This window comes from Rhineura floridana, chromosome 18 (genome assembly GCF_030035675.1).
Source record: "Rhineura floridana isolate rRhiFlo1 chromosome 18, rRhiFlo1.hap2, whole genome shotgun sequence".
NCBI lineage: Eukaryota > Metazoa > Chordata > Lepidosauria > Squamata > Rhineuridae > Rhineura > Rhineura floridana.
Genome location: NC_084497.1, coordinates 25,718,348 through 25,730,477, shown reverse-complemented (window position 1 = coordinate 25,730,477; position 12,130 = coordinate 25,718,348). Strand labels below are relative to the sequence as shown.

General features: G+C 42.8%; 1 protein-coding gene across 5 annotated transcripts in view; it reads right to left on the bottom strand.

The window, feature by feature from the left end:
- Positions 1–10,284: 10,284 nt before the first annotated feature.
- The window catches only part of SKI (SKI proto-oncogene), a 172,117-nt gene continuing 170,271 nt past the window's right edge, over positions 10,285–12,130 (bottom strand). For all 5 annotated transcript variants that reach the window (XM_061600534.1, XM_061600533.1, XM_061600532.1 and 2 more), the window contains one exon: positions 10,285–11,653. In XM_061600534.1, coding sequence (XP_061456518.1) covers positions 11,465–11,653 — 189 coding nt within the window. In that variant the 3' untranslated portion in view covers positions 10,285–11,464. The remainder of the gene's footprint in view (positions 11,654–12,130) is intronic.

Genomic DNA, 12,130 nt, shown 5'->3' with positions numbered 1-12,130 from the left:
GCAGGGGGGAAGACACTGACTTGATTATGTCCCTTAATCTGTCTGCTGTGCAGTGCACTTGAAAAGGAGTGTAAACAGGCAATCATTACAGAGTTAGAATAAAGATCGGTGCCAGTGGAGACTTGCGAATAAATAGTCATTATATAATTGGAAAAATGAAAAGATATCAGAGGAAAAAGGAATCAGATAGTTAACAGCCACCATGGGGCCACACTTAAAAATGAAACATAAAAAAAGGAGAGGATTCCATCCCTAGCCCTGGAACCCTGGGAGGGTAAGAATCATCTGTAGTGAGAGGCTGGTTTCCCTTTCTCCAGGATATGCCCTACGGAAAAGGCATCCATGCAAACTGCATATAGTTCACTGGATTTTTGTTTTTAAAGGCAGTTGTGCAAACTGGCTTGACTTGCATAGCTTATTTTAATTCTTTTATTTTAATGTTTAAGGCAAGACCCTACACAATGAAGGAGAGTGGTTTTCCTCCACTGCTGTCCTATTACAATGCAGAAAAACAGTTGGCAGCTAGCACAGGGCCAACCTACCCCAGCCAGCCTGTACCATTTATAAGAGAAGAACTGAGCCTAATGGTAGAGCACCTGCTTTGCATGTAGGTTCAGTCCTCAGCATCTGTAGGTAAGACTGGGGAAGTCTCCATGTCCAGAACTCCAGAGAGCCATCACCAAGAGCCTGTCTGTATATAAGGCACCTTTTGGGGAGGGTTTATAGCTCAGTGGTAGCGCCATCTGCTTTGCATGCAGGAGGTCCAAGGTTCAATCCCCGGTATCTCCAGGTAGGGCTGGGAGTGTCTCCTGTCTGGAACACTGGAGAGTTGCTACCAGTCATTGTAGACAATACTGAGATTAACGGCCTAAGGGTCTGACTCAGTATAAAGCAGCTCCCTATGTCATAAAGGATGGGCCATAGCTCAGTGGCAGAGCACCTATTTTGCATGCAGGAGGTCCCAAGTTCAAACCCCAGCATCTCCACCTAAAAGATCTCTGGCAGAATTTTGTGCATAAGACAATTAAGTGTCAGAAGCAAAGAACGATGACTAGAGTTCAGTTGCAAACTAAACCATTTTTTTTTAAAAAAAACAACATGGTTATTTTCCATAGCATTGATGGGTCATTGATTTTTTAGTCCCCTGAGATGTATTTGGCTCAGTCACAGTTACTAAAATGGGACCCATTCCATGTTCCCAGAATCAGCTAAAATCATGGCCTTTCCTTGCATGCCACATGCATGGCAACTTAGAATGTAATAAAGAAAAGCAGCCTTGTGCGTAGGAGAAACGGTCAAAGATCCTCCTTAAAAACAGAGGCACTGCGATTGACATAATGGGATCCATACTTGTGACTGAATAGTTGACAAAGTCAGGTCGTTGACCTGAGGCCTTGGGGAAGGGCCAATAATTCAAATACTTAGCTAGAGGGATAAACAGCCTGAGTCTGTATAAGGACACTATTAATATCCTTACTGAAATCTTGGAACCAGAGCTGATGGCTTTAAAAGGGAATTCGACAAATTCATGGAGGAGAAGGTTATCGATGGCTACTTTCCACCATAGTTATGTTCCACCTCCACTGTTGGAGGCAGTGTTGTCCTGAATCCAAGTTGTTGGAAACTGCTGGAGGGGAAGAGTGCTCTTGCACTTGGGTCCTGCTTGCGGACTTCCCATTGGAGCATCTGTTTGACTACTGTGAGAGCAGGATGCTGAACTAGATGGACCACTGGCTTGGTCCAGAAGGGCTCTTATGTTACTATGATGGTCATGGTGGCCTGCTGGCTGCTTTATTTTTGCAGTTTCTGGGAGGTTGATCCAACCCTTTGGGTGAACCACCAGAAACGGGTGGCGGTCTTGGTTGTGGGCTGCGATTTGCATAGGCATGTTTGGGATTATTCTAGCGGAGCGATGGAGAAGTGGTGGCTTCCCACCCTACCTCAGCAACCGTTGAGGAGTGTCACAACACAAATGGCAGTAACATATGTTTTTATACTCTTCTTTTCTAATTGCATCTCCCTTTTTAAATTTCTCAAATATTGGGAGCGGTGTGGAGTGTTATTAGCAATAACTAATTTTTTTTCCCTGGCAAACAGTACAGATTTTTTTTTTAGCATTTATTAATTTCAACCCACCTTCTTTAAATCTGTAAATTGGCATGCTTTTGCTTCCAGCACTCTGTTCCTTTAAAGGAGGGGTGTGCCCCTCTGACGGGGAAGGCATGCATCCTTGGATAAGGAACAGAGTGTAAATTGGGAGATGGGACCACAGCAGGGCTAGCGCCAGGGGTTTGCTTTCATGGGCACCTGCTGAGGCCCATGCTGCAGTAGGGGCCCCACTGTTAATCCTGGAAGCTCCTAGGTTTTGCTCCTTCTCCTCTTAGTTTCTGCCTCTTCACCTGCCCTCTCTGAGTGAGCAAGGAGCAGTAATAGCCCTCACTCCTTGCCCTTTTCTTCTGGAGGAGCCACAGACTGGGACCAGAGGGAAAAGCAAGTGATGGAGGCCTCAGCAATGCCTGGGGGCCAGTTTCCCCCATGTTACAGAGGTCCGGCTGGCCTCAACCGGAGGCTGGGCATTTAGCACTGCTGGTCCCATGGTATGGAACACTCTTCCAGCAGAGATTGGACAGGCATCCTCGCTTCTGATCAGGCATCTCTTGAAGCCTTCTTTGTGCCAACAGGCCTATGCAGATTTTTTTTTTTGAGGAGCCAGTCATTGTAATGACTGTTTTGTATTGCTTTTAAATCTTTTTATGTTGTTGTACACCTCCCTGATGTTCTGTGAGAGGGGGTATGTAAACACTTTTTGTAAATAAATGGTGGGGCAGGAGAGTCCAACAGTAGGCATAGCCAGAGACAATGACTGGTGGAGCCAACTCATTCCAGTTTTGTCTCTATCTTCTTCCCTGCTGAGTTCTACTAGGGCAGCATTGAGACTAAGGAGGAGGAAACTGATAGTCAATGCCAGCCCCTGGTCCAGTTGTAAGAAGGCAGGCAGGGCTGGCTGAGGTTGATGGGTCTATGGCCATAACGGACCAGCCTCTACTCAGCCTGTTAAGAACTTGCTCAAGGGGCCTCAGAACCTGGGACCATCAGTGGCCCATAGCTCAATGGCAGAGAACCTTCTGTGTATGCAGAACATCCCATTTGCCATTTTAGAGCTGCATTAATAGAACCATAGCTTCCAAGATGCAGGAAGCAACAGTCCCCCTCAATTCTGCACTAATCAGACCTTAGCTGGAGTGTTGGAAGTACAACAGCAGGGATCATTCAGTTTGTAACCCAAGGGTTAATTTTGTTAGTGTTAAAGTCAACCAGCCAAGAGGTGGATGGATGGAGGTGTTGCTTAGCAACCAGTCAGAGTGGTGATGATCCTTGCTGAGAAATCTCACAATCTGATTGGCTGTGTAGTTCTGAGGGAGTTTCCCCCTCTTTGTTTAGTTGTTGAATATCTTCCTGCTATGAACCTGAACTGAACCCTATAAGAAAGGCAAACCCCTCTCTTTATTTCTCCTCAGATTATACCCTGTTCTTGTTCCGTTTCCCTCAGTAAAGTATGATCAGCATTTCTTTTCACTCTGGACTCTGCCTACTTTATTTAAGTCATTCTGCTAACACTGAGTTGTATCCAGTGCTCGGTCTACTCGGGGCAGGCTCATTGAAATGAATGGTCATGGCTAACACGCCTATTAACTGAGGCCTACTCTGAGTAGAGCCTAGTGGGAGTTATCCCGCTGCGCCTGGTTCTCAGAGGTGCACTTTAACAAGGATACGAGCAAATTGGAATGGGTTCACAATAAAGATGATCAATAATATGGAAAATGAGGACACCAATGGGTGTGTTTAGCCTGGAGAAGTTGTGTGTGTGGGGAGAGAGAGAATGGACAGTACACTTCAAATTCCTGAAGGACTGATAGCCTAGAACAGGGTGTGGGGAAGCGTTGGCCTTCTAAATGTTGCTGAACTACAACTCCCATCAGCTCCAGCAAAAGCATGGCCAATGATGATAGGAATTGTAGTTCAGCAACATCTGAAGGGCCCCAGGTTCCCACACAGCTGGCCTAGAAGAAAGCAAACCCTGGTCCTCTGAAGTGTATATCCTGTTTTTGTCATGTTTGTGATTGGAAGCGATTTTAAAATTGTCTCAAGAATGTATTTTAAACTGTTGTAACCTGCCCTGGGACCTTAGGGTAAAGGGCGGGTAATAAATTAATAATAATACCTAGGGACATATTTAGACCTAGGAAGAAATCAATCAATCAATCAGCCTTCATCCATCATCTCCAGCCAGCACAGGGCTATAATCCGAAACTTCTGGAAGGTGCTGGGTTGGCAAAGGCCTGCATCATCGCCACTTCTGCAGTGGTGTTTGCAGTTGTTTGGTGGAAATTGCACCCTGGTCCTTGTACTTTGAAAGACAGCCTCTGTGGACCACACTTGCATTCCCTCACCCCACCTCCCTGAAGGTTCACAACGATGAGGGTGATGGGAGTTGGCATCGAATGCCTGGGGGGCCACACGTTGCATTAGATCACCAGATCATCACATGAATAAATCTACCTCCTGGACTCTACCATTTAAGAACACAGTTGCTATCCCCCCCACACACAAAAACCCAAGTGTTTATTTTGGGAGGTGGGGATGGTAGTGTAATGACTTTTTTTTAATGGAGGCGGAGAGCATGCAACACCCCACTGGCAGACTGAAGTGGCAGAGTTCAGGAACATTTATCTCATGAAGAGCTGTTCACAGCCTCGTAAGACAAGGTTCCAAAACAATTTTCATTTTCTTTAGGATTGCACCAATTATCTTCGCATTATCCCACTTCCATTTTACCACTATGGCAGAATGACCCCCACATATGTTATTCCTGATAATTTGGGAATACTAGTCTTGTTTAGGTTATCCAGGGCAGCAAGAGCGTGTAGACTTGATTTTTTTTTCTGCACAAACAATTTTATTTTTGATAATGTGCCTATACACTGTACATTCAGTCACTGTGGTATATATAAGCATAGCTATTTTCATACATAATCTGATAAAGTCCTTTATTTTACAATATTATCTGTTTCCAGGTTGGAAAGGGGTGTGGAAAGGGGGAATTTGAAAAGGACTATCAAGTTACACAGAGAAATAGATAAATACCCCACACTTTTTTTTCCTTTTTGTAAATCAGGCATTCATAAACAAGAAAGCATATTTAATTACATAAAATAGTTCTAGAATAGGGGAGTAAGTCATAAAATAGTTAGCAGCAGCTGAGGGACAAGGGAATAACAAAAAAATGTGCTGAAATGATTTTGTCTGTTAATAAATTTGCACCAAAACCCCCCAGTTGAAAACTTGCCTCTTCGCTTTTTTTATTTTGTCCTTTTTCCCCCCTTTAAAAGACCTCTCTCTACAGACTGCTTGGGATGTAAGGGGAAATGTCTTTTTTAAAAAATAATAATCATAATAAAACAGTTCACAATGAACGACACAAAGTTGTAAACAATGGGAAGAAAGTTTAAACTGATGCTTTTTTTAAAGAAAAAAATTGTTTCTTTGTGGGGGGTTTTCCTAACAAATTCCTTAAGTTTAAAAGCACAACTCGTAAAACAAGACCAAGTAAGAAAAAAGGTTTTAAAAAAGTAAAACGCCACCATATACACGTATTATACAACTGCAAAATGGGGGCAGGGGGGCGGGGAGTATTTACAAATTGACTCTTTTTTTTTACATTGGCTAGTTCTGTTGGAAAAAGCAAGATTATTATTGTGTATAACTGTTAGCTGCTCCATAGATATAAATGCGTTATTGCTGTTGGTATTCTTCCCACCCCCACCCCCCACCCCTTTGTTAAAGTCTTATTTGAATTTTTTTTAAAAAAAGGTGAATTAAACTGAATATACAATTATCTAGATTATATATATATATCTATATATATAATATATATATAGATATTTGACGCATTTGGAGAGTCAACAGCCGATGTAATAAAACTCATCTCCTACTTTTAAAGAAAACTTCATAAACGTAATTGTGAGCACAATGGGAGATGGTACGATTTCTGTACCAGGAAAAAAAACATAGCTGGAACTTGCTTCCGTTAGCAAAACACAAACATTATACAATATAGACCTGATCATGTCATTTTCCTTTATTGGCCAGCTCCCCTACACGCTGAGGGACTCGGACATTAACAAAGCATTCCCCGTTCACTCCAATGGATTGTATCCTACTTTTTACTCAGTGTATATTTATTGAACTTAATGGCCCTAAATTAGTTGTGTTCATTCACTTCAGTGGGTCTCATCTGAGTAGGATTAGCATTGGATCCAACCCAATAGGTCTGCATAAACTTTGGATCCAACCCACTGTCAAGAGTGTGCTCCGTTTCCATGCATTGAACGGCAGGGGGGGAATCCTTGCTTCACCCAGAACTCCACGTACTGATTGAATTCCCCAAAATTCCATGTGCCTTGAATTTGGGACATTTTGAAAAATTAACTTAGTGTTTCCTATCTATATGTTGCACACAGCTCTCCTCAGACCTCGGCTATGCTGCAGTGTTTTATACAGATATTTTATACAGTACGAGCGTCTCCAAGGTAAGTCCCATTTGTTGCAATGAAGCTCGTGCCGTAGGGTATTGATTAACTGAACGCAAGAGTGGGGTGGGGGCATCCCAAGCAGCTGTGAAATGGTTGAATTTTCTGTTCCCATTTATTGTCTGACTTGGAAATCCTTTAAACAGGACTCTCTAGCCACAAGGCCAAAGAATAAAATAAAGCACATAGATGCTATCAAATTCACATGTTTGTATATGCTTCCTACAGATTCATCTTGAGATGTAGACTTTGGGCTATACCCCTATACACACTTACCTGGGACTAAGCCCTATTGAACTTAACAAGACTTACTTCTGAGCAGACGTGCATAGGATTGCACCAAGTTAGGGGAACTGTCCCCATTGAAACAAATGGGACCTTGCCCTAAGTCTGGATCCAGACAAGGATGTCTAAAAAATTCTTGGCTCATCAAATAAGAATTTGCTGTTGTGCTTTTTGGCTCTACCCTTCTTCCCCGACAGAAACCCCCCCTCCCCTCCGGGTACTTAAAACACTGGCAGATAAATGTTTTAAGATTGCTCGGCAATCTGTACAAATTGTGTTATTTTACCAAGGGTTTCAGGAAAAAATCAGATCGGGATCATGGTGATAGGTGTTAGAAAGGCAGCACTTGGAAATATAATACTTGACACCTTTATATTCACAGGCATACACTTAAGCAGTTTTTGGTGCATACCTGCGCAAGATGAAAGAATGCAAGCAGCGCATTTGTAAAGCTGATTATTATATGCACACATTTCTCAGGGAATTGTGGTTGGTTGCAACGTCTTGTTGAGAATATAATTTAGTAGCAAAATGGTGTTTGCCTTTGCATAAGGTGTGGAGCATCCCCTAAATCAGCCGGATCGCAGGTCCTTGTCCTGTTACAGGGAAGGTTCTAAGCCTGAATTCTAAGAAAAGATGCAGTTTAAATCATGAGACCTTTCCTTCCTTCTCAGTTTTAAGTTGTTGAAGGCTGCACATAACTTTGGGTTGGCTGTTGCTGATGATCGTTTTCCTGTTTTGATAAATTCAGCTCCTTTTCGCTGTCTGGGTAGGCGGGAGTTGGAAGTAACAAGAGTGCATGCACTGAAGTTGTGTGTCAATACCATAGAAAGGATACATGTTTCTTTATTTTAATGCAATGTGCAAAAGATGAGATGACACAGTACAGACTTCAGAACTGTGCATCTGGGTTGGTACCACAATCATTAAGTGGTAGCAGGGCCTTCTGGAGAACGAGCCTGTGCATTTCCAACCCTCTTTCCTGCTTGTTTTGACTGGCATGGCCTCACGTCAGCCACTACAGCTTGGCCTCAAGATCGGGAACATTGCCCTCTCACAGAGAGGAAGATTGGGGGGGGGGTGTGATGTGTGCCACAGCTGCCTGGTCAAGGGATGATGGGAGGGCATCAGCACTGGAGTGTGTTGTGCCTGCGTGAAATGCTTTAGTGCAAGAACTCTGGGGTCAGTGGTAGTTAGAGCTCAACAACATCTGGAGGGCCAAAGATTCCCCTTCTTTAGTAGGGGAAGATCAGTATTTGAGGGCAAGCTGTCTTTCACAGAAGCTGGTTTGCCATTAACTTATCACCTTGTTGAAGGACCCCTGTATTCTCCTGAACAAGGTTTTCCAATCTTTCCAGATAACCTTCTCCTCCCCACCCTGGCCAAAGTCTGAAGGGAACGAACAATGCAACTTGCCCTAAGAGTGAGTATGAAGACAACTCTGGACCAAAACTAAGTAATTTTGTTGCCTCCTGAAGAAATAACTGCAAACTTAACAAAAAGCAATACGGATTTTGGAAATTCATACGGCAGAGAACAACAACAACAAAAAACCACGTTATGCACCTTTACGAAAGTGATAATGCCCGTCAATTAACATATATGTATGGCAAAGATTTTAATTCCATGCATATGTTTTTTTAATAACTGCAGAAAAAACATACAAAGAAGCAAAAAAATTATTTTTAAATCCCCATATTAAAAAAATAACTGCATAAACACAATCAATATTCCTTTTGCATTGCACTTTTAAGAGGGGAGAGCAGAATCCACTCACTGGAAAACAAACAAGGGCAAGACCTCAAACTCAGGCAACTTTGTATCATGCAAATGAGTCCATGTGTATCCGTTGCTTGCTTGCTCCCCATATTTCAATTCTAAGTAACCTGATTTTTTTTCTAATATAGCTTCCTTTTAGTTTTTTTCCTGTACCAACCCCCACCCCGCCCCATAAAGTGTACTTTTACTTCCTCCTTTTTCAACATTCATGCTTACAATGGCTATTAGAATGGATAATAACAGCTTTATTCTTTAATACAACTTTTATTATTTTTTTCCTCTAGTGTACTGTAAAGTCAATACTTTAATTTTAGGACAGGCAGGCCGCATTTTGGTTACTGGGGAAGGATTTAAAAGAGTTTCCCTTTGGTGTTCGTGAACAGGGAAAGACAGAGGGGATCTGAAAATTTGTGATGGCTTCTTCCCCCAGGTTAAGGATTTTAGTAAACTGTGGTTCTTAATAAAATGGTTGACCCATCAGTCTTATGAACTGCGTCTAAAAAAACAATTTAGGTACGAGTCTGACTCAATACATATATGTTGCGGGGAAAGCGATAATGTATTTGTAAGTATTCCTGCAGTGCAGCAGTTTGGCCGGGATCAGCCCCTGTAGCCCTTTGACTCATGGAATGGTGTCGTCCTGGTACCATCACCTCTCCCTTGTTTGTGTGTGTGCTGACACCAGCAGCACTTTAATCAAGATATGTGTACCAGTACGTTGGGATTTTTTTTTCAAGGTAAAAACAGCACTGACAACAGCTATGACTGCCATCTCAAGTAACCATCTTCACACGTGACATCCTTGATTGCTAGAGAGCAAACTGCAGGGCGCTGTTCTTCAACCTTTGGCTCCCCAGATGTGGCAGTATTGCAACTCCTCTCATTCTTGGCCATTGGCTAAGCTGGCTGCGGCTGACAGGAATTGTAGTCTGACAACATCTGGGGAGCCAAGGCTGAAGAACAATGCTGTGGGGAATCTGACGCCGTGCCCCTTATGCTGCTATTGTGGTTTGACAATTACGATTCTTATTCTCCAAAGAGAAGGGGAAGGTCCCAGAGGAGAGGAGTCAAAACAGTTCCTTGCACCCTTGACGATTCAGGCGTGCTAAGTGTGGCATAGTGGTTAGAGTGTTGGACTATGACCTGCGAGACAAGGGTTCAAATCCCCACAGCCACAAAGCTCACTGGGTGCCCTTGGGCCAGTCACTGCCTCTCAGCCTCAGAGGAAGGCAATAGTAAACCACCTCTGAATACCGCTTACCATGAAAACTCTATTCATGAGGTCGCCTGACTTGAAGGCAGTCCATTTTTCCCCCAAAAAACCAATCCAAATTTACACAATGGGCAATTGGTTAAAATGTAAGGGATGTAATTAAAAGGGGGGAAGGGAGTAACAAATCTGCGGTTCTTTACAAACAACATTTTTTCAAAAGGAGAATACAATCCAGCGGGGCTGCTAAGTGTTGGCCCCAAGCAACTAGAAGAAGCAAAACTCCCGCAGAGGAGAGAATTTTATATCCAGTGAGAAGGGAGAAGAACTGCGGCATAGATCCCAATATTAAAGTATTTGTCACAATAGAAAAAGACCCCAAAAATGACCAATAGGAAATGTAGGCTTATTCACAGCAGCAAAAGTCTTTTTTGTCTTTAATACAATGTTGAGCACTCTTTGTGGGGCACGCTAAAATCCTCACACATGATCCGGGGAAAGTCAATAAAATACTGAAATTTCTGAGGTGATGATACAAACAGGGACACATTCTCTGGGAAAACGGATGGAAGGGCTTCCAAGCAGACATGCCATTCTCTCTCTCTTTTTTCCCCCACTATCTTTCACAAGCAACTTCGTGGTTCAGACGTCTTTCTGTGTTGGTTTTTTTTTTTTCCTCTCTTGTTTTTTTTAAATATATTCTTCTGTTTCTTTCTTAAAATTGAAGTGCTCTGGCATTGACATGAGTCTTTAAAACACATCAGTTAATAACATACATTTATATATAAAAAAAGTTATGGCGTGATTTACAAACACTGAATTTAATAAGGCTGGGTTCGTTTAGGATATAGTTCCACTCCTACACCCCACCGAAACATAGAACCACTTCCGCTTTTCCCTCCGCTGATTTTCCTCTCGGCTCAAAGAGGGGAAAACAAAGATTTTTAAAGTAGGGGAAAAAAACCTAAATTTGAAATTCACGTAGAAATCCCCTGGATTAAAACAGACATGGCTTAATAGTGGGCTTTTCCTGACAAGCTTATCTAAGTAAGAACCCAACACCTGTAACAATGGCATTGAATGTATTTACGTTTATATATAATAAAAAAAAATTCTTGTCAATGGCTGTAATACCATGTCTTCGTGATTCAATTGCGTTGGTGTTTTTAAATAGCTTGTAACAAAAGGCTTTTGTCTTAATTCCAAAGCATTCCCATTAAAGCAGCCCTCGTTGCTTGTCTTTAATTTTCACTTGGATATGCTGCTTGCCAGACAGTAGAAAAATTATTTTATTTTTTTTGCTGCGGACTCAAAAAGTAGTTTAGGTTTATAAACACTCTTCATGTTATAGGCACAGGAAGATGTTGTGCTATATGGATTGAAAAAAAGAGGCTGAATTCAGTGCTTCTGTTATAAAGAGTAACATTTGCCCTCCAATTAATAACAAAGTCCATGCTTACCGGCATGCGCCGGGGGGGGGGTGGACCCTCGCCCAAGCGCCTCTCCCACACACTCTCCCTTACTGTGCATATTTTTATTTTTATTTTTGTCAGTCTGGCCTACAAATTAGACCCAGCTCGTTACATTCTTCAGCGCCGGCCTAGTTGTCCATGTCTTTTGTTGTTTGTCCAGTGCTGGACAGATCGCTCTGTTTAGGCCACAGTTGCTCCTGAAGTTCCTTGACAACCTTTTCCAAGTGTTCCCGTGATTCCCTCTCGCGCAACAGATCGGCACGCAGCTCTTCCCTGTCTGCTTCCGCATGCTGGAGCTTCACCTGCAGGTCTTCAATCTAGAATGAACGGATATATAGATACACATGTACGTCATTGCTGTGTATTTAACACCATCTGGGTACGTGGCAATTTGGAAAGATCTCTGTCCGCGGAGGGTTACCATCTAGAGTCTCTGTGTCTCCCCGCCCCCAAACGACACTTCTACAGTCTTGAGCCTCTTCCAAGTCATCCTGCTCTTATCCACCTCACTCTCTAATGCTTCAAAGGGTGCGCAAAAAAATGGAGTGGCAAGGTGATTACTTCAGAAATGAATACGCCGGGCCTAAATCTGGGGAAATGGCAAGGATGTGCCTAGGCACCAATTCTTTTTGACTGCTCTGAGAGATCACAGGCCTTTTCTTTCTCTCTCTCTCTTCCCTCCAGCCTAGTCCAGACTCGTGCTATTTCTTGAGGCTGAGCAGATGAGCTAAATTAGACGCTGGGGAGACAGAAAGGTTCCCTTTCGCATTCTAACACAGCCATCCTTCATCAAC